At 41.3% G+C, this 26,304-nt stretch overlaps 1 protein-coding gene across 4 annotated transcripts in view; it reads right to left on the bottom strand.

Annotated features, from left to right (window-relative positions):
• The window catches only part of arhgef25a (Rho guanine nucleotide exchange factor (GEF) 25a), a 51,853-nt gene that overhangs the window by 22,116 nt on the left and 3,433 nt on the right, over positions 1-26,304 (bottom strand). Inside the window, exons 2-3 of one of the 4 annotated variants that reach the window (XM_058642305.1) lie at positions 24,111-24,217; positions 19,189-19,327 (exon numbers count right to left, since the gene is read on the bottom strand). In XM_058642305.1, the coding sequence (XP_058498288.1) occupies positions 19,189-19,327; positions 24,111-24,217 (246 nt within the window). Of the gene's footprint in view, positions 1-9,205; positions 9,732-19,188; positions 19,328-20,635; positions 21,238-24,110; positions 24,218-26,304 lie in introns of those variants that run through there. The other 3 variants (XM_058642304.1, XM_058642303.1, XM_058642306.1) reach the window with 3 other exon arrangements.

The following is a 26,304-nucleotide window of genomic DNA, read 5'->3' as shown; positions in this document are numbered from 1 at the left end:
GTTAAGAAGACAGACATCCTGCGAATTAGCCTGCACAATAGACACAGATCAACGTCACTTGATGGCAAGAAGTCCTGCCATCAAGATGTTATGTTGTCAATGTAAACGAAAATATTTTCCATTCTCTCCATTGTTTTGATAATCACAAACTTATGTACACGTCATGTACCGAGGAGAAGCACTGGACATAAAATGTGTGGCAGCCGCCGAGCACTTGCCTGACAGTGATGAAAAGTGCGGTGCGCTGCCTGCTGCTGAGAGAGTGGTGTTGATCATCACTATAATTATTGGCACACACACACACACACACAATTTCTCTCTTATTTTGTCAGTGAAAGACCCACACACACACACACACACACTTCTGTTCAGACTTCTGTTGAGAGGTAAACAAGGCTGCCATGTTGCCAGAGGTGCATGAGAACACAAATTAAAAGCGATTGTGATTCCATATGGCAGCTGTGGCAGTGCCAGTCAGGAGGCGTGTGAGTGTGGAGAGGTGGAGACTGCGCTGTGGTGCCTGCTGGGCCGTGGGGACACGGAGCCTCTGCTCAGGTCTGCCTGACAACTCTGGTACTTTCAGCTCTGGGCCCTGCAGGGATCATGCTGTTTTTCACACTGGCTGTGTACAAGGTCACTTCTCTGAACTGCACATGGCCCGGACTACTGTATGTACAAAAACAACTCGGAGGTGGAGTGCAGGTAAGGTTAGTTTGAAGCCTCTGGTATACACATTCCTCAACCAAAGCATCCCTACACATGATACACGAGCTTTCACTACATCTCGATATATTGCGTAGTTGGACATTTAAAAGCATCTGTCATTCTGGCAAACCTGCGGACGCAAAGACGCGTTAGTACTGTGATTCTCAGTAACACTTGATGGACTTTCCAGACACATATTCTCATTCCTTTCCATGGCTCTCCACTTCTCCCCACTTCCATCGCCATAGCAACTAAACCCAGAGGAAGAGCGAGTGTGAGGGACAGCTATACAAAAACATTAGCTATATCAGGATGAAATAAAATATCTGCCACACACAAACAAGAATACACACATGCACACCTGCTGGTCTGCAGCACACACGACGTATGATCATGTGCGTGGATTTGAATTCATTTATTTACATGTATACAGTAAGAGGACACTGAATATATGCCATTCCTTCTGGTTATTTGTAAAACAATGCTGTGAAGACAAAGGATGCTTTTGAAAAGCTCATTTTAAATTCAAGACAGCCATCTGCACCTGTCAGGGTTTTGTCTGGGATCAAATCCTGCATTTGTAGCAAGAGCTCTCCATATGGTTATTAGCTGGGTTACTAATGAATATGCATTTTTGTTGTAGAAAGGCCTAAGGCTCAGCTCCACCTGCAATCCCCCCCGTATGGTCTGCATGAACCGTGATGACTACCTTAAGGGCCAACAGTTCCATATTGGTTAATAAACTTTAATGACAAAAGGAAAGCAAAGCAATCGAAAAGGTATAATTTTGCCACTTGAGTCTCTAAAACCTTTTTTATCCTCCATGCAGACAGAACAGCTTTGTTAGCAAGACATAAAAAAACCTTCTTACAGATGCACTAATCTCTAAATCCTGAGCTAGCCTGGAGGTAAAGTAGGTAATTTGTAGTTGCTTGTTCATGTTGGATCTAAGCACTTGAACAAGAATGAAATAAAACTGGTTCTAAAGATTTTTATACAGGCTGATGGGGGACATTTAAGTTATATATGGTATCTGTCTTTACCCCTGCTTTAAAACCTGTACTATTAAACCGAATTTCAGCTCTGAAATGGATTCAGAGCTGTGTGTGGTAAAAATCAATAGTACCTGCTGATAACAGACAATCAATGTGTGTCTGCTGACAAATAAGAGGAAAACAGCTCAATTTTTGGTTTGCTAACAATGCTGTGGAACAGGCAGATTGTTCTTTCTTTCTTTCTTTCTTTCTGTTTCCTCAACAGTGACCAGATCCAAGAAGCTAGATCAGCTGTGTTTTGTTTTGTTTTAATCATATTCTACGATTCAAGCCAGAATTCACTATGATTTACTAGTTGCTACATAAGATACTATGCAACTCGTGCCATGGACGTGTACAACTCTCCTCCTGTCACAGACATAAGACAGAGCAGTGAGAACAGAAATAATCATGTATCTCTAGATCCCGACAGTGGAACCAAAGGATTTAGGGCTAACTTAACTTATCCTTCTACATTGTCCACTCTGTAAACAGTGAGTTTGATTAAGGACGAGGTAACCTTTTCTCAGACACAACATGCAGTCGTTCCCAGGGTCAACTAACAAAGAACCAGCGTGGTTTGCTTCGCTAAAGCTCACTTCCTCAACACAATCACATTGCTCTCAATACTGTTAGTTTCCATTGTTTGCTTGACTTTGTGCACTGTTTTGGAAAGTTTCTCGGCAAGGCCTCTATCAAGTTTTCTCTCAGGAGATTTTTGCGAAGGAGATAATCCACAATCAGAGCATCCATCCATTTTGTGGGGTTGCATGGGGAGCTGGAGCCATTCCCTGCTGAGGCAGGGTACGCGCTGCACACGTCTGCAGCCAACATACACAGATTCACAGCCATTCACTCTCACATTCACACCTACTGTCAATTTAGAGTTGAATGTTTTTGGACTGTGGGAGGAAGTGAGAGTACCTGGAGAGAACTGATGCACACATGGAGAGAACACGCTAACGCCACACAGGAAGGCCCTCGGTCAAACCAGGGTCTGGACCAGTGACCTAGCCACTGCACCACCATGTGACCTTCCTACCGTCAATGAACTTTAAAATATTCAATAATGTGAGGTAGCTCCTTGTCGTCCAAAGTTTGCGCTCTGGATTTTACAATGTTTTTTTGTCTTTTTATTCTGAGTATCATTGTCTATTATCTTGGGTGGAACTGTGGCACATTGACAGAGCGCCCAGGTCAGATTGAGCCTGACACTGGTCCAACGGAACACATACATGCAGTAGTAATTCAACTCCCAATCGCATTATCTGGGTGTGTTAGTCTGACTTTCAGTATTTTGATTTGGTACAATTTCAGTCAGACTAGCCTGTTTACATGTTTTTTTTAAGTCCAGTTTTAGTCAGACTAACACAACGATTCGTTTTTTTTCACTAACATCACCGAAACATACTGAAGTTATAGTTATTGTCAATCTGTCGCAAAGATTTACAGTAAATATCTTCCAGTGTTGGTGAATGAAAAAAACACTTCACTGCAGCAGCGTTAGCATTTGTAGGTTTTGATTGAACATAAGGAAGAGCGAGTAGAACACAAACACTTATATACTAACTTTAGGGAACAAATGTAACAGATACCCCAAAAGACCACAGACGTAAAAAGACCCATATGGCCTGAAAGTGGGGGTAAGAATCACAGGGGGAAGTGGCTCCTCTCCCCCTCTGCGCTGTTGGAGAATTCTTTCTAAACAAGGTATGGAATGCACTCCTGTGTTTCATAATTTGTTCCCTCATTCTTCTCTTCTGCACGTTTACAAACAGAGGCCCGGGGACGAGAAAAAAAAGAGAGGAAGCAGTTCACTGGAACCCTGGAAATATGTCCGAGCCAGGCCATTGAGAGGAGCCAAAAAGGAAAGGAGAATGAAACGTGAAAAAAGGGGGAGATGATGAAAATAGTGAAAAGCGGAGAAGACATAATTAGATATAATTAATAACTGGCTGACTGGCAAGGTATGCCGGGCAGTCTGAGAAAGGGTGGGGGGGGAGAAAGGGTGTCGGGGGAGAGAAGGGTAGAGAGAGAGAGAGAGAGAGAGAGAGAGAGAAAAACAAATGCCCAAAGGACGATCTTAATGCTTTACATGGTGTTCACATTCCTGGCTAGCAAATCATACAATATTCACCTCAAAATTCAGAACGGCTGATTTTTTTTTTCATCCAGTTTTAGGCTGGTACTAATCTTTTCTACTATTTTTTTGAACTCTCTCAGGGTCTTTTTCTTTCTCCTGTATGTGCAAGAGGAACACTAAAAAGGAGGTCAGTTGTACGGGGGGGTGGCAGGTCAGGAGGCGATGATGAGGTGCAGGGATGGGCTGGGGGTGCAACGTTTAAAAATATCCCAGACTGACAAACACAACGCAGAGCCACAGCAGTCCGGCAGCATACCTTCTATTTCAGCTATTTCGGTTGCTTTTTTCCATAATGTCTGAGTTCTCCCTTATAAGATGATGACCAAAGACGTTTCCCCAGCTGAGACATAAAAAGACACACAAGGTCAACAAGGCAACTTTCCTTCCACCTTTGCCAAGGGAGCCGCTCTCTGTCAGAAGTACATTCCAGTTGATATCGAAGATTACTCATTGTCTTAGGGTCAGAGGTCAGCTCATGTTCCTATATGTATATAAAAAAAAAACATTGCAGAAACACGTCTTGAGCAGGACGCGAAACTCGGGCCACATTAAGGGATACGGGGAGGGCAAGTGGATAAAAATAATTCTGTTACTGTGATTAAGTCTTTTAGCTAAATTGACTGGAAGAAGCAGCAAATGAGCCGTGTCTTTGGCTGAACTTTGATAAATAGCTCAAAAGTATGAAGGGGGAATAAACTGACTTAGTGAACAATGTACAAAGCATTGAAGGGGTGAAATGATTCATCGAGTGGGAGATTGGTTGAGTGATATATAAATTATTAGGGTTATGAATTCATTTATGTCAATTGTAAAAAGAATATGCTGTTCTTTTTGTGACATAATTAGGTTTTTGTCCGTTGTTGGTCAGTCAAAAATATACATAAGATAACTTAGACGCTATAAATTAAACAATAATAAACACCAACAAATGTCTCATATAGGTTACAACATGAGAATCGTGGATATGTCTGTTGCTGTGTGAGTACAGTTTAATACAACAAGCTCCAGTGATTCAGATGCTGTAATTTACCTCAAATCACTCATTTAATTAATTTATAATAATTTTGGATAATGTGTGTCACAACCACATGTGTGTGTCTCGTTATGAACACATATGGAGGACATGGGGTTTCTGGCACTTTGAGGTTCCATTTAGAATTCTTTGAATTTAAAAATGTCTTTTTATGTTTTGTCACCATGTGAATATATATTATGTGCATGTGGGTGTGTATGTCATTGCTGGGGGGGATCCTTGTCCTAGCTCATTGCATGCATGAGTCAACACCAGCCCCCAACACTCACAAATAAATACACTTACAGATGCATATGTAAATTCAAAATGCCTTTACTGGGAAGCTGTAGAAGAATACAGAGGTATTCACTACAGAAACAGGAGGAAAAGGTAGTTATGAGGGGAAAGATGGAGATTCTATCAAAGGAAAAGTTGTTTTTGCTACTGTGCTGCTGTTACAACTGACCTGTGCTCAGCTTTGACAGAAGTTAAGTTGCTTACAGCCTCTATAGCGTATAGATCGGAACATTTCTGTGCAAATGTCACACCCAAAAACCTGAGTGAGAGTGAAAGGAAGGAGATAACAGGCACCTTGAAATCTCCTTGCACTATGGTAAAGCCATTCATAAGGGATGAATTATTTGGTGTTCCATTTATAGTGTACTTAAACTACAAACTGTGTAGCCTTAAATATGTTGATAGACTTAACACACAGTATATTTTCTATATTTCCCATATAAATGTGTTAATGCAAAGGCATTTTTATGCTATGCCAATTTGAAAAGCACTTAAAAAATCCATCTGCAGTCTAAATCACTCGTATATTTTCTTTAATTGTTCATCCCATTACACATATTTTCCTACTCCACAAACACACACTGGGTTTGTTTTATTCGAGCCTAAAAAAGCTCCTGCAAATCTGATTCAGAACAAATCCGAAGTCTGATATTCTAAAAAATATTCTTTTATCTGCATCTTGTACAAGTGATCTTGCCTCCTCTCCATGCTTGTCTTTCTTCCGTTTGCTCTGTCACACTGGCAGCCTGCATTCTTCTATGACAGCTTTCCCTCAGTATGCTTCACAAATACCATTAGGAGTGTGGGAGGCTGTTCCACAGTCAAGACGCTGTTCAGAAATGATTGTTTTGGCTTCCACTGCAGCGATATGCTTTACATTATAGCGTGTGCTTGTACGTATGAGGGGAAATTGCACAGGCGTTTCGTTTGAATTCCTCTCTTCAGCGTTTGATCTTCAAAAAGGAGTTAAGCACATTCAAGTACATATTTTTAATAAATCCACAAGTTGCATGTCCTCCTGTGAAATTCACTCTTGATGATATCAAACAAAGGCCCAGAATCTATTTGAACCCTCTTTTGTATCATAATATTTCACCATCTATTAAAATGTTTTGTCATTAGTCTTTGCTGGAAATCAGCCGTCACTAATGGACCACTGGCAGCCAGTCTACTAATGTCACCAGTTCTTTGATACATGCTTTTCTCATTCATCACAGCCAAATTTCCACCTGTCCATCTCCTCTAATATGTACGGATCAATACTCTCTCCCCTCGCCATGCACTCCTGTTTGGATATGGTCACATCTTCTCTAAATCTATGCCTTCTGGCAACTGTCAGCTAATAAACCTGGAAAATGCACCCAGCAAACAGTGCCTATACACATTCAGACATCATCATGTTAAGCTATAGGATATTCTACTGCTTGTGCTCCTCCTGAAAATGTACAGCACCGGTGCAAACCATTGATTTGCCTCTCTTTCCTGACGCACTGCAGTTAACTTTCCGCGTTAAAGACAGTCGTGTGGAGGGAAGGGAGAACTGGCAATGACCATCTTGGGCCAGTCATTTAGTCTGAGTGACAGCAGCTGAAATGATTTATCCACTTAAGGCTACATGTGAGTGTGTGGATTTGAAAGTGCCCGTGTTTGGAGGCGTGTGGTGTCACATAATGGCATACCGTACTGCGTGTCATCATCCCGTGTATAAGTGTTATTACTCCCGAGTGGGAAGTGAATCATGCCGTATACTATAATTTCCTCTCGTGTCAATGAAGTGGCTTCTTTTAGAGTCAATGAATGGTGTGGGCGCCTCGTAAACAGTAACATGAGATAAAATGGAGCGGCGGGTCACTACTCATAATGAGGAGGAAATCCTTTGTTTCGCGGCTGATATGGTCGCACACGCTGGGCTACAAAATGACATTTGGACCACAAGCTCAGACAATCCAGGCACCACTACTGTTTATGAAAAACAGACACGCAGATCTATGCTACGATATCAATGACCTACAGGTGCAATGTCTTGGGTGCGCGGATGACTCGAGCCCGTGAAGCCCAGACCTTCATTGTTCAGTGTTGTTCCTGTAAACACCACGGCAGAAACAGCAGAGTCCTGAGTGTCAGCCAAGGGCGCGCTGCCACCATACAAGCTACCAAAACACACTCAGATTCAGTAAATGAGGCTAAAAGGCCAAGTGTATGAGGTAAAATGTCGGTGACGAGACGGAGCTGGAAAGAGAATGAGAGAAAGAAAAGGTGCTTTAAAAGAAATCGCACATCCTGCCCCCTTTTCCTCTGACATCTGGCCAATTTTAGGAGTTGCTTGGATGATTAGAAAAGGACAGTTTGTGAGCTGCTTTGTTTCGCAGTGGGAGGAAACTCGAGGTAGTAACATAGAAATGTACTTAGTGTGCTCAACAAGGGGGCTGGAGTACACAGCTCCACATTAATAGTTAAGTAGAGACTACAGTAGTTTTATAATATGACTTCTCTAGAGAGGACTCATATTTCCCTGCTCAGGTTGTAAAGTAAGATCAAGAGATTTTCTGTCTCCACCAAGAACAGCCTTCTGCATACTTCAAAAGTTGTTTTTTTTTCAAGAGGAAATCCAGATACATTATTTGCAATAATGTTCTGATAGATGTCGTTCTTGTTGAGATTTCTTTTAATAGCCTGAAATGTTTCACTCTTCCGATCCCACATGTTTATATATTATGAGCTAAGTGTACATGTATTTTCTATGATAACAAGGCAGAGGTGCAGTGGGGAGCTGCAGGCTGTGGAAAAGGAGAATATCCATTACATAAGAGATTAAACTGAAGGAATCTGAGGTATGTATCCAGCAATGCTGGCCAATAATGTGAAAGCTTACTTCATGAACACCCCCCCCCCCCCCCCCCATGTACAGAGCCTCGATGGGTAGGTCCACATTTTATCCCTTTGAAGTAGGCTTGTAAAAGGGAACAAACACATAACGTGGCACCGCAGTGTAAATTCATGTACTGTGATGAGACGCTGCTGATGTTTTAGCCAAAGTGGAAGCGGGTTATGTGTGTATACAAGGCAGTGACAGAAAAGCAACTGAGAGATGTGATTTCTGATTTCCTGCACGAGTGCTGTATGAACTCTAAACAAGCTACGTATCCTGTGGACGCCTGTGTGCACTCACCAGCCTCTTTGTTATTACATATGCCACCCACTCTTTTTAATCTACCACACTATTCTAATGGACTACTGATGAACTTCATCACAGCAAACAGTATAGTTGGAGAAAGAGTTTGAAGAGAGAGAGAGAGAGGAAGATAGACTGTGGGGGTGGGGGGGGTGTTAGATTAACTGCTGTTTTCTTCACTCAAAACACTGTTTGGGGCAGAGGAATGTTTCAGAGTTGCTCAGTTTTCCCCCCTCTGTGTTTCATCCAGCCACGTGCAGCACATTCCCTGACTGACATACACTCATCATAATCATCAGGGTGAGGACAGTCACTTTTTTCCCCACAAACTCACACTTCTTCTCCCTCGGCTCTCCATCTCTGTCTTCATGTCAAGAATTTCTAATGTGCGTCCTCTTTCCCATCTCTTTATGCTCATCTGTGTGTGGGGGGTGGAGGATTTTTTTTTTCATATGCTTGCTCAGATGTGTACGTGCTGCACATCTGTTGCTTTAAGTGGAGGTGGGATAGAGCAGGCGAGAGGATTTAAGCTTACATTTAAAGCTTTAGCACACACGGAGGAATGGAAAGAGCGATAAGGCATGGGTGGGGGGGGGGCTATTCATCTAAAAAAAAAAAATGTGGAGGAGAAGAGCGAGGTATTAAGTGGAGAGGAGAGGCTGTAGGAGATGAGAGGGATCAATTATTGCCTCAGTTCAGAAACATCTACAGTCAAACAAACTGTACTCGCACACGTAACACAAAGAAAAGGAGTCTCACAAAACTACTTTTTCCAAAATAAAGTCAAAGGAGGGTGGGTGTGTGTGTGTGTGTACGTGTGTGTGTGAGTGTGTCTGACTGACCTCTGACTCGGGCATAGCAACAACCACACTTGGCAAGGACTTTACGGAACAAGTGTTGGCATCCACAGCCTCGGTGGTGGCGATGGTGGTGGTGGCCCCCTTTCATGCTGTTGAACCATGAGCAGAGGTGGGCATGGCTCGGCACCCTTCTCTCTCTCTCTCTCTCTCTCTCCCTCCCTCTCTCTCTCTCACACACACACTCTCTTTCTCTCAGTCACACAAGTAGAGGGTCACTCCTCAAAGTGTAAAACCCCCCCCAAAAAAGGTGACAGTTGATCTTCTTCCCCAGTTAAAGCCCACATCCACAGCGAGGAGGAGAAGAAGAAGAAGAGTCCACAAAAGCAGCTGCCAAGAAGAAAATCCACACTCACAGGGTTTTTTCAGCTGGAGATAAACAGCCAAAGAAAGAATCCAGCAAGCACATTGTTGAAGTGAGCACTCCCCTCTTCCCCTCTGTTTTCTTTTTGGTGCTGAGTTTTTGCCTCTGTGAACTGCCTGGTCAAATGACAGACTGCAAGAGTGCTTCAGAGAGAGAGAGAGAGAGGGAGAGAGAGTCAGGGGAGGGGTGAGAAGGGTGGAGTCTGCAGCTCTAGTTGCTTGCTATTCCAGGATAAGGATCCCACTCCCCTTATTTTCTGTCTTCCTATCCTCTGTTTCTCTCCCCTCTCTATTCCCTCCTCTCAGCTGTTTCTACTCTCCTCCCCTTTGTTTCCTCTCTCTTCTGCTGACCCCTGTCTTTTCTCTTATCCCTTTTTTTTTCTACAGGGTTGAGGCTCATTTTGGCGAGGGTTGTGCTTACAGGCTCTCCTCGCTGTCCAACACTGAGAGCACGTTAAATGCCAGGCTATGTGTGTCAACTCAAAAGCTAACCCTGGTAATAGTAACATCAAGGTCTACAACGACACATAATGCTATTTACAGAGGAGAGGCCATGCTGGGGTGAAGGTGTCATGTATTTTCCAGTAAGACAACCCCACAGTGTCATCACCACGGCCTGTAAGCATGATAGACTTTATGAAGAGTGTGTGTATGTGTTCACGAAAAGTGATCCTAGTGGGATTTCCTGCCTGGGACAGCTCCAATATTGACTCTGTATTCATTTATAATCAAGTAGTGTTCATAGTGTAGGTTTACTTGTTTGTTTGTTTCAGAGAGGGAGCAGTCTCAGATTTCATATTGTGCGTGTGTGTGTGTGTGTGTGTGTGTGTTTTATGAGTGTGTGTTACTGTACACTCAGAGATTAAATGGGTTTTGATCCTCCGAAGAATCTTCAGAGGTGAACTATAAATTAAAAAGTTTATTGTACATATAAAACATATATATGCATGTGTATATATAGTTTTATATATCGCATTTACACTTAGTGGTGGGCAGGTCTGACAGTTAGTGCAGGAGGAAGAGTTGTAGCAAGAGTTGGAGGAAGCGTTGCCAATGTTGCTAAAGTGATGGTGATGCGATTAGGGATTAGAGATATCGCAAACACGAGTATCCACCGATTCCGATATTAGTCCGATACAGTCATTTTAGACATTTTAGTAATTTATGAAGCTGTTAACAGTACATTTGTGTCGAGTCATTTCAAAGACATAATTCTCCAGTGGTGTAAAATATATTAAGAATAAATAAACAGCCCAAACATGACTCAGCAAAAATGCTTTTGCTGATTTGTATTTACATTTTTACAGTCTGTGCAAAGTGAAGCATGCGACATGTAGGATTTTTGGATTGTATTTTGACCTGGAACCAATACCGATTTGCATCCCTAGATGTGATGTTCGTCATGTCCACCATTGTCAGGGTAACTTTGTCTGACAAAAAACATTGGTAATTATCTAACTATGACCATGGACTGATACCATAATTTCAGATGTGCTATGTTCTGAATGTTTTCTCTTTTTTCTTTCTGTCTTTCTTTTCTTCCTATGTTCTTTCCTTTTTGTTTGTCTGTCTTTTGAAAAATAATAATAATAAAAAAACACTGGTAATGGAGAGAACAACCTTGTCCAAGAGCTCCATTTGGGCTGTGTGTAGCGTTTGAGCCAAACATGAGACGTGATTCCATTGGCTACCAACCTGTGTTTGAATATTTGATAGGCCACCACAATTGAACATTTCTTAACTTCTGCTACACCCAACGCAAGCAAAGCGACGGACCTTCAGTGCAGCTCTGCAACACTTGAAAATGCTTCACCTATGCATGGGAAAAATGATGCATCCACGCAACACGACAACATCCACGTGTGTGTGTGTGGGTTCCACTGAGTGATTGCACATACAGAGTCACAAGAGGAAAAACACTGCGGTTGCCAAGCACAGACCAAAACCATCAGTAATCATCCAGTCGTGACGTTTTCATCATTTCATCATCATAATCATGTCAATTATTAGATTTTTATTTAATCGGGGAGCTGCAGAGTTTTATTTGGAACATAGCAATATACACTAAGCATACCATATTTTGATGTGTGCTTTCAAACTCAAAATGAATCAACTATGACTCATCAGCTGATGAAATCAGTATGTAAAGCAGATGTATTCAAAGATAACATCATAATGAGACACTGCATGTTCTGAAACACGACCAATTATGTTCTGACCAACAAACAGCTTTTCTTAGGCCTGCCTGAAGCTGCTGTGCTTATGACTCAGAGTGATCTCATCTCACTTTTGTGGAGTGCATCACATCATGCCTCTTTTCACAAAGGTTACAATCCGGTTTAGCAGAAATCACCAGCTGATCATACTGTGATGCAGCAGTGGCACAGCACCCCACTGAGGTTACACTTTGGGGGCAAAAAAAAAGGAAGAAAAAATGGAGTTGTGGAGTTGCTGCTGGCACAGAACCAACACGCGCAGGTGCCAGATTTGTTAGCCAGCCCCGTCGCTCCAGCATCCATCCATCTCTCCACAGTGACAGTGTGGTGGCCGACTGTTTGTCAGGGTGTTTCTCTCAGAGCAAACCTAACCCGGCTGACTCCATTTGCCACACAAGTGGAGCATGGACTCATATAGTTGTGTTATACTGTAGACTCAACTCTCTAGCCACTTATCTGCTTCTATTTTCTCACTCATAGAAAACTCGAGCATTTCTTACTTGCAAGAGAAGAATGTTCTGTACCAGACAGAGACACACGCACTCACATTTATACATAAACATATACATCTATGCTCAGGTTGACACAGCAGACTGAGTTCTGCCTGCACACATACAGATGGATCACAATCCTCCCCTCATTCCCTCCTGGCCTCCTTCCCTCTCTCTATTTCTTTTGCTTATAATGGATGCCTTAAGCTACTATGATTGAAGAGGCAACTCAGCAGAGGAATACTGAATAGTGCTGCTGAATGTCTCCACTTGTCTGGTGCTGATATGGCTGATAAACGCATGTCTATAAGCACACAAGAGCACTATTGAAAGCGAGCTGTGAAACAGTGGGTTTGACAGCAGAAAATAAGGCTTAAAAGACACAAGACACTGCTTTGCAAAGTGAACGAACACTGCCTGCCTTATTCTTAAAACACCAACACAGGGAAATCTTCCATGTACTCTTACGGCTGACGGTGCCGATGTGTGTTTCTACAAGATACCAGTAGGGGGCATTTGTACTTGTTGCATGAGGTTAGTTCACACAGTCAATGGTGCTGCTTCAAAGCATAACTAAAATCAATGGAATAGCATTTTTTATTAATCTACTAGCATAAAATCAGCACTTTGGTATATTAATGAACTAACAGTGGCATTACTAAAACTGGCAGAATTTGAGATGTAGGTGTATTGCTTTGAATTTCTCAAAGTGTGACAACATTTCTGAAAACACTGCGAGTAAAATAGGCACATGATGCCTTTACAAACACCCTGAATGTGAGCTGGAATATGAAAATACATTTTCTTGCCCTGGCTTAAAGGGAGGAGCAGGGGATGTGAGGTGAGCCATGCATTAACACCCATTCATTTCTCCCCTTTTATCTCCTCTCCTCCCCTCCTGCCTTCTCTCCACATCCCTGACAGGTCACATATACGCACATGATTCAACTGCACTCACATCTGGAGAGCGAAATAAAAATCTACACATGGACATTTACACTGGAATGGATTCGGGGGCTTGTCTGTGCGTCTGCACACTCGCTGACAAATGGGTGTGTTTTTCATTTAAGCGAAGAAAGCCAAATAGGGAGAATGTATCAACTTTCCACTCAGTGTTGGAGACAGTCAGTCAAATTGAGGAAGCATATTCAGAGTGGAATCTCAAGAGCATCTATTAATCAGCTCATGCAAAGACAACACAAATACCTAATGTTATTTTGGAACAAAGATATTGTAAACACGATATAAAGTGCTGGGGTGAAGTCGTTGTACTGTAATGTACTGTGCATACTGCACATGCACTTAAACTGCGCATATACACAGACCTCACATGTCATGAGCATGCATACTAATAGCTACGGCAAGTCTCAGATATGCAGTTGGTTATTCATAGTGTGCTTCCCAACCCCCAACTGACATTAGCCTCTCCTCACCTCATCAGCCAGCTGAAATCCTGCCAAAATATGCTCACGTAAATTTCATTTTCCTTACTCCTTTTACCGCAGTCCCTCTCTTTTGCTCTGTCTGTCTTCCTCCCCTCATCTCAGAGCTGAGCGCCAATTAAGGCAAACTGGCATTCTGGACAAGGCAACGTGAGTGGGAGGTTTTTGGTTCTGTTGGCTGAGATCCATCATGGACCAAATGTCACTGAGATACTGTCCTGTTCTCTTCGCTTGTGACCTGCTGGTCTGTGCAGAACTGCTGTAGACTAAACTACTCTGCTGGCACATGCTATAGGGAGATAGATGTGTTGTTGTTGTGTGTTGTGTTGTGAGTGCCTGTGAGTGAAATTTGACATTCAAACATGCATTGTTGTACCTAACTCTCAGGCAAGCTGTACACCGGCTACTCGTGTACCACAATTACAAGCATTCACACTTTACACATGCAGCCATTCTAACAAACACACACTTTATACTATGCAGCTACTGTTTTTGAGTTTTCATTCTTCCATCGAGCCACGGCCCTTCTCTCTCTGGAACTACTCTGTGAACCTTGCTCTAGAAGCAGCGTGCTCGCACTGAGACTCTGGGATTGCTGACTTTGCTCAAGGCTTCATTTTGAGCTAAAACACCACCCATCGGAGAAAATGTTAATTAAACAAAAGCAAACCTCGGGACCACACATGTAGAGCCGCTGCTGCAATATCTGTAATTAACCAAAACTGAAACCAGAAGTTGTGATTTCAGTTAGAAAAAAAAATCACACAACTTGTCTCTTCTGTATTGCTGAAAATGAACAAAATAGAATTAATTGTGAGTGTTTCTATGCCTCCTCTCTTCCAGTAAGTACAACTACAACAGCCAGTGCTCTCATCAACAGTGTTTTGAATCACATTCACAGACACAAAACAATCAAATGAACATGTAAAATAAATAAAATAAGATAATATGAACATTTAATATACAATAAAATCAAATATCAACATAGGTCAGTCTGTGGACTAAATGCCAGCTGTGCTGTGGAGCACTGACCTGGGAGGTGTCTGAGTGACCTGGCATGCACATTCCAGCTGGTCTGCCTGACCTATTTCTCTAAAAACACAACACAAGCTTCGGCAATTTACAGCTACTCCACTCAAGCTAGAATTACCTGCTGGCACAGCATGCCTTCACCAACCCTGTTGAGTTTCATTTTACATCTACATCTTTCTACCCAGACTTAAATAATATATGTTTTAACATTGTGAGTGATGTTGTGTGTGTTCCTCCTCCAGAGTAATTACTTATAAACCATCTTTTCTGCTTATTATAAGAAGAGAGGCTACTTCTGACTAAAAGACGCTTTATTCTTTTTTCACCATATATTTCCACCATAACAGTGAGGTTACAGTGACACAGTGACTGTCGAAGTAAATTCTGATCAGGTCATACTTGAATCAAAGAATCAAAGACAATCTTTGTGCCTGATGTAATCTAATTCACTCCGAGCATTCCTGATGAATTGTGCCAACAAATAATGAGCTCACACGGAATTTGACCAGCAAAAATGACTCAGTGCATCTTTGAAAACAGGTGAATTTTTGGACCAAATCTGAAGAGATGACCTCACCGTGTCATCCCTGAGCATGAGATATCAACCAGAGCACATGAACACATGAACACATAATGCTTCTGGTGTAAGATTAGATTAGGTTGGGTGTTTTGGTAGAGACAAGTGCACGATGCTACTGTGCAACATCACCAAAATACATACATGATGTCTGATTTTATGTATATGCATTCAACATGTGGACCCAAAACTAAAGTGCACACTCAAAGTTCAAAACACCTGTGGCCACTGCAGCACTGCAACAAAAAAAGGCACAACATTTCAAAGATGGAAAAAGAAAATGGCCTGATGAGTTTTGGCAGAACACTCTTCAAATTAAAATGAAATGAAAGTTGTTTGGATCAGACACGGTCCAGCACATCTGGCATCGTCCTGGCTAGTAACAGCGTAAACACTAAGTGTGCTGGAGCGCAGCTGCATGAGTGCGAAAGGTGTAGGGTGAGATTTACTATGAATACAACATGATATACAGTATCTAAATACTGAATGAAAATGTGAGTCCCAGTCTCATGAAGCTTGGTAGAAGAGGTTCTTTCCATCATGACAATAAAAAGTCAAAAATGACACTACAATCAGAACCATGCTAATTAATATACTGGTCAAGTAGGTCAAACGCACACATAATGGAATCCAAACAGACATTGTTTGGTCCATTGTGGAATATGTATGACACAACTAGGTATTTATTTATTTAATGTGTGTTAGCAGTGCTTCTATTTTCCAGTTCAGGATACATGGAATCATCTGGTCAAGCTGTGTTAAAATATTGTGACTGTGCAAATAGATAACGGTTACACTATCTGTAAAAAGTGAAATCTCTGCTCCTTCAAGAACTTCAAGAATCATCTCCAAGGTCACACGCATACATTTTCTTGGATGGCAAACTCTCAGACACTGACAAAGCCGAATAAGGACAAGGGCAACATAATCAATTTTTATTCTATATTTTTCACACTTCGGGCTCTTGTTTTGACCTCTGGTGATTCACATTTTAAAATCCTTTGATTATTGCAGGCTGCTATTTGTAGTAACTTGCTCATATTAAAAGAACATAAGTCAGGTTAGGTTTAGACAGTGGTACAAAGGATATTTGTATACTGTGTGTGTGTGCACATATGACCAGTGTATACATGCAATTGTCTGTTAATTATAGCACTGTTATTGTTACTGGTTCACAGCAGTTTCCTGTTTGCAGACCTCATGCATTTTGTCTAGAAAAGTCAACATTGTAAAACACAAAGTGTGCGGACGCACATGGCCATTCATCACCAATCAGTGTTACAAAACAGACACTGTAGACTACTATTTTAAGTTTGTGGGGAGTTTTTGTGATTGCAGAAATGGCCCACTTACCTAACGTTTAAAAACTGTGTTGCACTTTAAAAATGTACATTTTTAATCACTTAAAACATGTAAATTGTCACCACTGTAAGAGAGAAAGAGAGTGAGAGAGAACCTCCGGGATACCAGTAGGATGATATTGACAAAAGAATAATCAGTTATTGAAAAACATTTCTAAAATGTCACACATTATAGACACATTCATGAAAATTGACCTGCTGATTTAATGAGGAGCCAACTAATTAAAATACACACTCTCTACTCTAGGCTTCGACATCATCTGCATCTTGTTGTTGAGGTTCAGATGTTCTCTGCCTTGTGTTTCATTGATTTTCCATCCAATTTCCCATCCGGAGGAAATTGGGCTATGCAAAAACAATTGAGCAGAGGCACTTGTCTGGGATTGAAATAAACAATCTTGCCTTTTGGTCATTATCCATCCACATGGCCCCAAATTTTCCTGCTTTCCTGAGTCCTGAGCTGGGAGCTAAAATAATATTTGGCAGCATTAACCTCAGCAGCACACCCGATCCTCGTAAGACCATTACAGATAAGCATCGCTGACAGCTTCCTCTGGCCTCACTCACACCCCTCCTGTACGCTATGTACTGTTCTGCACAACAGTTAGTGGTCCGACCACATGGTACACACCACCAAACCTCCCATATATACACACACTTTCCCTAACCCAAACCCGATCCGGCTACAAAGCTCCTTTTGTTCTATTCCACTCAAGTAAAATGGCAACGCACGCAACCCTTCCACAACAAAATCAGAATAAGTATAACCAACAGCGATGGGGCAGAGGCTGAAAGGAGGCAGCTGAGCATGTTTTCTTGCCCCATCTGGAAAGTATTGCATGTGTATACACATGCACACAAGAGCTCTTATTCTCTCTCTCACGCACTTAAGTATGGTACATTACAGCAAAGCAATTCACTGCTATCAGTGCTAATAGAGGATACAGAGGGTGGAGTTTAATGAGAGAAAAACACCAACACTCAGGTGACTCCCATCTCTGAGGTTATTACTGCCCATTGATCAGATATCAGATATGGCAGAGGCGACTCTGGCCTGTTTTCATCCACACGTGGCTTAAATGCAAAAACAAGCTTAACTGGAACTAAACTAAGAGGCCTGGCCAGTATCTCACATGGCATGTAATACATTCATATGATGAATGTTAAAGCCACAGTAAGTAACTTTTGAGCATTTGTTTTTGGTGTCGCTAATGTCAGAATTGATGTAACTTTATTTATTTACACCCCGCATCTTTCATCTGAAAACAGACAAAAGTATCAATGTTTTCAGTCAAACGCCAACCTGTTTGCAGCTGTCCTGCTTTACTAGCGCAATGGTGCTGTTGCCTCCGTCTGTCCTCACATAAAATGACTCGCTTCCTGTGTGCAGTGCGAGATTTTAACATGGAAATAAATGCAGGATCACGTGGAGCTGATAGTTGAACCCTTCTCTTACCAATGTGGCATGCATACTAGAGCTGCAACTAACGATTATTTTCATAATCGATTAATCTGTCGATTATTTTCATAATCGATTAATCTGTCTAATGATTAACTTTTCATGATTTCTTTGTTATCCAGAGCAAAGAAATGAAGAAAATATTTACATTTAAGAAGCTTAAAAGATCAAAAATCTTGTTTTAATCATGAAAAAAGCTTCAAACCAATTAATCGATTATCAAAATAGTTGTTGATTAATTTAGTAATCGATTAATAATCGATTAATCGTTTCAGCACTAATGCATACTTCTCACCTTTCGCCCTATGTCAGCTGAGATTGGCACGGCACCCAGAGCGACCCTCATGTGGAGGATAAAGCGGTAGAAGATGGATGGATACTGGAAAGCAGAGAAATAGAGCTTTGCGCCCATATACTTGTCATTACGGTAGCCCTCAGGACTTCTGCGTAACGACTGTCCAATCACAGGCTAGATTCACCAGCACGTCACACATTTGTGACGTCAGCTTGTCAGTACCGTATTACTAAAAGGTTGTATAACTGCCAGATATCGAAAAAGGGGCAGAAACACTCACTCATTGAACATTTTTCGACAGTACTACAGCCAGAAAATCTAAATAAATCCAGGCGGCCTCATTATGTTGATGGTCATAAGAGGGTTAATCACCATTGTGTGACCTAGTTTGACATAAATTTGAATGTAACAGACATTGTGTTTATGTCTGAAAGTTACGCATTAGAGTTTGAAATGAAATGACGTCATCGTGACTGTTAATATGTCAAAAACAATCCGAGTTTTTATGAATGTGGTAGGGGCGGTGGAACAGGCTGTTTGAGATGTCACAGTGTCACTGCACAGAAATCTGAGACCTTTCACAGAAAGAATCAAAGCCGAGTCTGAAGGTTTGTGTTTCGGTGCGTCTCTAAGCTCCGACTGGTTTGGTTAGAGCCAGTGTTTAGACTAGCATTGTGGGTTTTATTGAACTAAAAGGTCTGTCACGCTCAACGTAGATCTTTCAGGTCTTACCTGTTTTTTTTCTCCTCTCTGGATTTTCTGTGGTGGTGGCCTGCTGTTCCCACTCCAGCCCCTCTGGCTCCCACTGGCCCTGGACAGACCCCTTTTCATCTTCGCTCGATGGGAGGTCCGCTTCACCCCCCTCTGAGAGCTACACACAGAGATGCCGTTGTCAGCGGTGAAGCACAGCTCTTGGGGAGGATGTGAGGTTAAGATTGTACAGAGTACCTTTGGTCACATAACCACAAAAACATACCAGTGGCTGCGTTCTTTTTCCACAATCCCTTGTCATTTTTTTTTTATCCTTCCTCCATTACAGACTGAACAAGAATGCAATGGAAATCACTGAGGCCCAGCATTTGCCACAGAGCTTAAATATGAACTGCCTGTCTGACAGCGTTTTCAAACTGTATTTAAAGCCCTGCAACACCAGAGTGGAGGTTAAAAAGGCAAGTGGCGTTATCATTCCTCTGCAGAGACGGAGCGAGATTATAATCACCATTATGGGTTTTTTTTGAAGCAGCAAATTGCTGGGGAGGAAATGATTCATCAAGATAATCTCTCATTTTTTTCAAAGATATGGCCATTTGGACCTTTTGGTACAATGTGGCCCTTTTTCTTACATTTTCAGATCCCGGCAAGTTCATTAAAGCTGCAGTGCGTAACTTCTTGCTATTGTTGATGTTATTATTACACAGTATTATTAATATTAATAATTTAATACTATCAGGCCTGAGTGAGGGAGTATTTGTTTGTATACACCAGCAGTGCAGGGGGAACAAGCATTTAAACTGTTAAAGAAATGGGTTTTTGGAGCCGTAGAATTCACTTGTGAAACTTTTTGTGGGCACTTCTTGGTGTTTTCAGTCATACAGCTTTCTTGCTTTTCCAAGCGCAATGTTGCTGTTGCCTCAGTTTGTCTTGACATAAAACGAACCACTTTGCTCTCAGACACCACAAAATGTAAATACAGAGACGCATGTGGAGCTGTTAGTCTTTATCAGCAGTGTGTGAACACATTTCAATATAACAGGCATTTGTTTTTATTTAAAAGTTACACACTACAGGTTTGAATGCAATCTGTAAATGATTTTTATGGCAGACTTTATGTTGATTTTATAGAGAAGCATTTTATATTGTTGTTGTTGTTAATGCAGACACGTGTGTGTGTGTGTATACACAGAGAGACAGACTTTTGCAAGGTTGCAGGGAGGTATTAGTCCTGCATGACTTTTGTTTATGGTCAGATGTTTTAATCACCATGACACAGCTTCCTCTTGGGAAACGTACAAGATTCCACCCGAGCACTGAAGAGAGACTGGCAGCCCCTCCATCCTCAACTTTCTCTCTCTCTCTGACTTGCCCATTTTAGGTTCATGAACAAGTAATACAAGTAATGACAAAATAAACTAGTGACTTCATGCTTTTATATAAAGAGTGAGTAAACACACAAACTCACCCACTGTTGATTTGGCATGGCCACAGAACAAAGTACATCAGCCATGGCTCCTAACATCTGGTCAGTGCGTCCCTGATTCTTCTGAAGAGCCTTCATTCTCTCCAGCCAAACACCCCAAAAAAATGTGTGATTCTCCTCCAGTTCTGACACAATCTCTCTCAATCTGTCTCTGTGTCCTCCGTCTTTCGTTTCCCCAGTTCTCTGCTCCTTAAGCTCTTGTCTCACAGAATACTGTGGCACACTTGGGAGCTGAGCCACTGCAGCCCACCGTGTTCCACGCTGACACGCAGGAAACCTCATGCATAAGAAAAAGGAGCCTAGGAGAAGAGGGCATGTCTGACTCTGTGAATCTAAGTTTGAATGTTTAAGACTACACAGCTCCTTCCCTCTCACAGTGCACACATTAATTGGCCGCAAGTGTCTCTAAGCCTGGCTCAGTCCAGTAAGTATGTCCACACAGGAAACACAGAAGTTTTTGTGGGCCTCCATGAACAGAGTCAGCTATCCTCTTCTTAGTCATCCTTCTGTTTCCTCCTTATGTTCTTCTGTGAGGTGGTTCCCCTCCTGTCCTATATGCTGTTTGAGTGCTGAGACATTAGCTGTCCCTTCAGGGCTTCACCCTCCCTGAAATCCTTGTTTCTTGTCCTTCATTGGCTACAGAGTATCACCTCCCACCTCCCAAATAAACCTCTCCTCCCTCCATCATTCTTTCTCTTCCATTGTTTCTTGTCCCTCTTCATTACCTGGATTTACTTTTTACCCAATCTAACAAGCTTCTGGTCTGACTCTGACCCACTCTCGCTCTTCCTCTGTGCCCAAGTCTCACACAGTGACACATACAGTAGATTGTGTGAGCTCTTAAGCAGTGGGACAGCCCCAAATAAGGTATGAACACAGAGCTCATGTGGCTCAACTATTTAAAATGCTGTCAACAATTGTGCACACATTACACAACGTCTATAATTGTAATGATTAATCACACTAGTAGTTTTTATTTGTAAGTGAAAATGATCCCTCTTAATTTGTATTATTAAAAAGGACACACCATGCAAAAATATAAAGTAAATAGCCGCCATCATTATTTCTGAAACTAGCATAATGGTATATACATATAGTATATCTAATTCTGTATGGTCCTCTTGTGCTGTGGCTTTGTATTATTTCATTATTATAGAAACACAAAGGCCACATATTCATACTGGTGTTTTGTTTTGGTATTTGCTTTGATCAATATTTACTCATTATTACTTTTAACTAACACATCTGTGCACTGGGAGTTATGATGGTGTGTTTGTTCCACACCTCCTGAAGATTTGATACAAATAAAGCTATAAGTAAGAAACATTTTTTATTATTATGTTTGAAATACAGTCATTTGCTCAAAGAGCTGCTATTCTTTAGAGGAGCTTTGGCTTCAAACTAGTTGCATTTAAATCACCCACAAACTATGATCCTATGATTTTTCCTTTATCTATTAACATTAAAATATCTAAGTGAGTAGATTGTACAATTTTTTTCATTTTTTTTATTTAATTCAATTTCAGGAATATTGCAGACAAGTTTCCAGCTGTGTCTCAGAGATGTTTTAATCTCCGCTGATTTTAAGCGAGCCTGTGATCTACTTACTGTCCTGTTTTGGTCATAAACAGACAAGGGCAAATGTGATCAGGCTTCTTCTTTAGAGTTTTACAAGCGAGACTCAGCCAGCAATAAAACTGCCACATCTGGTCTTTGTATTTTATTCTTTTTTATTATTATTACTATGGTTGTATTTATAATTATTTTGAATTAATTATTTATTTAACCAGATTAAAAGATGCCACAGATATTACAAGCTATAAAATATAAGTCTTTTAACTTGTGCAGCACTGGAATCACACCAGAGACAGAAAGTCATAACATCTATCCTTGTTCATAAATAACTGGATTATCGATTATTAGTGGCCATGTGGCAAAATTGTCTGAATCCTAGTGCATCTTTGCGTGATCTCCTGCTGGACAGTACACAGGTTTTTTTTAGGTTAACTGGAGAATCTTACCTGCCCATAGATGTGAATGTGAGTTTGTCTCTGCATTAGCACTGGGATAGCTGTCCAGGATCTTCCCTGCATCTCACCCAAAACTCATATGGACTTTATATTTATGAGTCTGCTTTTAGATTCTCTGTAATAATTGTAAGGTATATGTAAAATTGAGATCATGTATGTTATGTTATGAATTGGTACTACACAATTAAAGTTGATTTAAAAATCCCTCTTTACTTTCTCTACTCTTGGCTGTTGAGTTGTTTTTTTGGGAATTAACCACACAAACTTAAGACTAGATAAAACAACTTCCTAAGACAGCAACAGAACAAGTGTGGTGAAAAGCTGAACAAGTATGACTTTATCACAGGTTATTGCAATTAGTCACTGGCAACAGTGAAGAGCAAAGACATTACTGGCAGAGGTGGACTAATGGTGTCAGAGCCTTAGGAAACACTTGTCTGCTTTTACCGGCTGCTTTGTTCACGGAAAGTTTCCACATCACATCACGCCTGTGATTACTGTCTTATAATGAAGAAATCATATGTGCAGAAAAAATGTGATAACTCCAGGCTAACGCAGAGGGAGAGATGTGCAGATGAAACAGCCCACCAGATCTTGAGGGAGTGTGTGTGAGACACGTGTTACTGACATAGAAATGCAACTGCCTCACAGTCTTCAAACATTTGAACCTTGTGTCTAGATAGGCTTGTATTTTCCTATGAAAGCAATAGTGTGTAACTTTTATGTACACATGAATGTCCATTACATTCCAACCATTGTCACCTGCTGATTAAGCCGTTCAGCTCCACACGCCTCTCCCTCTCTCTCTGTTTGTACGGTTGTTTTTTGTGTTGTGTCTGTGGAGACACAGAGTGATTGCATTTTACATTGCGAAATAATGGCGGTGAAAATTGATATATATATATTGAGATATATACTGGAATTGTCCTATTAAAAAGCTCTGGGAAAAGTTCGGGGGGTAGGATGCGGTGAGCTGCATTTTGGGAGTCATGTCTTAGTCACTTAAACTTGAGTAAAAACAAAAACACCACAGACCCCAACTTCCCGATGTAATAAATTTCCCCAAATCACCTCAAATCCCATTCTTGCCTCCCATAACAAATTTAGCTCTGCTTCCTCTGTGCTTCCCCTCATTCACCTTATTCTCAGAAGGTTTCAGGCGCTTTAAAAGATGGAGAAGTGGGATGGGGGGTTGGATGGGGGAGTCCTGTCTTTAAGCCAGATAATATAAATAAGTAAACAAAAAAACAGCAAGTGCATGCAGAGTCTGAGCAGAGTAGGTGCTGGTAAGACCAGCCCTGGAGAGACTGCCAACAATCTAATATTAGCTGAGCACATGGCTGACTATAGAATCAGTCACTAAGCTGGCTAAACTTAGTTCATTGCTTCCCAAGCCCCTTTCCAAGTTCCTTTGCTCTGCCACTGACCTCTGGTGGGTACTGTGGTGTCTGGGGAGAAGGTCCACTGCCATTTGTAGTGATGAGTGAGTGACTCTGGGAGGAATTTGCAGAATAGGAGGAAAATAACTCTGACCCTAAAAGGAAAGTGAAAGAACAGGAGGTGGGAATTAGAACAAAATGTTCTCTCACATACACACCGTCATTTGTAACAAAAAAAAATAATAGAGCAGTGGCTTTGTGCTGTAAAATAAACAAAAAAAAGGTCATGTTTTGAGTGTGCACTGCAATGTGTGCTATGCTGCCCTCATCTGGTACAACAGAGAGATGATTGTGTATCTCAAAGGATAAAGGAAAGTTACAAAAGCACACATACACCGCTACCCCACCCTGTTGTGCCAAACAGACTTCCCTTTCCTGTCAACTTCATTTGTCTTTTGGCTTCACAAGCTAGAAATCTCTGCCCTAAGCATGTCATTTTTTTTCCTCTTCCTGTGTTTCATATCAGTTAGGAGTCAGGCCCACCTCAGGCCTTGTGTCTAAACATAGCACCGCTTAAGTAACGGGTCAAAAGTGATGTTTCAATCTGATGGTTTCAAGTTAGCACTGAATGAGGACGTGGTTGGGGAATTTGATGGGAATGGAGGTGTTTTCAATTCTGTTGGCTGATAACAACAACTTCTCTGGTTAACTCTTAAGCAGCTATAATAGTGTAAATCAAATTGCTTTGGAGTGGGAGTCTAAAGTGACTGATATGACTGATACTGCAATAACTTTAAACATTTGTTTACCATGTGTAATAAGAAGAAGACAAGACGTGCCTTGTTAGACATGTGTAGATTTCTTTGGTGGCGACAGCAGCTACAAGCTACAGTGTACTGTGGCTATTTTAAATGTGAGTGTGTCTTCACGGCACAAACCAGCCTCACATCCAAAAAGAAAACTGCATATCCCTATTGCATCAGAGGGGGGCAGTGTTCATCTCTCTCACAGTGAGAAAGCAGTTGCATAACCACGGCTACATTCACAAGTCGGCCATTGGCATGACTCCATCAATATGAGGGTTAATCTGTTAATTTGCACCTATGTAACACAGTGTGGCTGAGTCACTCATGCTATGAATAAACCTGTTGACACACTAATTCTTTTCCGTGTTCTCATAAAAACAAAAGGTTTTTGGTTACAGTGTGAAGTGTTTATTTAACCCTTAGAACACAGAGCATTTAGGCTGTTTTTATTCACTACTATGTTATACAGACGCTGTAAGAATGTGCAGCATAGTCTTATATCCTTTTTTTTTATCTGCATTTTCACTTACAAACACTACTAGTGTGATTAATCAGTACAACTGATTTTTTCATTTTCACCAACTATATAAACACACCTCAGCAAGAAGTCCCCAAAGAAATTGCAAAATCAGATTGAATTTGTGAAATTTGGAAAGATGTCACAGTTCAAAGTTCACTTGGCTCTTTTTTATGAACAAAAAACACAAGGAAAATGTTCTGTTTTGTGACTTTTGCACAATTATCACCACCTATAAACATACACCCCCAGGATGTCCATATAAGGAGTTGTGTATTATTCCCACTGCAATTGACCAAGAGTGCACCTACAAGTGAGCACTAAGGGTTAATTAATGTGAGGGGAAAAAACACTGTTAATGCTTCCAGTCAATGAATATAGACTGAATGAGAGAACTGAACCATACAATAAATAATAGATAGACTAGACAAAGAGACTGTTTCCATATCTACTTTGTTTTTATATTGATCAGTGGCTTTCTACAAATTTTGCAGCATCCGTGTGCATGTGCATGTCTGTGTGTCATTACAATCAAAGTCCCCCAGGCTTGAACAACAGCAGTTAGAGTATGATTATTGTCCCAGCAAACAAACCCAGGGGGCTGCCCCCACATCTCACAGGCAGACTGAAATGACTCTGGTAGGGCGCCCTCAACAACAGTGTTTTAGTCACAGCACTTCATTGGAAAGTTGTAGCGGTTTTGTTCTGACATAACTGCGGGCAGTATAAACTGTGAATGGACAGATTCTGAAACGAGCTTTGGAGACAAGTGAGAGAGAGGAGAAGTTAAGAGCTGACTAACTCAACAGACTGTAAGGGGAGCACGGTTGGCTGCTGTCTGTTTCTTTCTGTTAATCCCTAAATCTTCTGTAATAAGGATGAGAGGAAGAGAGCATGTTGCCTGACTTAGGGCAGCAGA

This window comes from Solea solea, chromosome 11 (genome assembly GCF_958295425.1).
Source record: "Solea solea chromosome 11, fSolSol10.1, whole genome shotgun sequence".
Classification (NCBI taxonomy): Eukaryota; Metazoa; Chordata; class Actinopteri; order Pleuronectiformes; family Soleidae; genus Solea; species Solea solea.
Note: the sequence above shows the minus strand (reverse complement) of the source record. Positions and strands in the feature narration are given on the sequence as shown.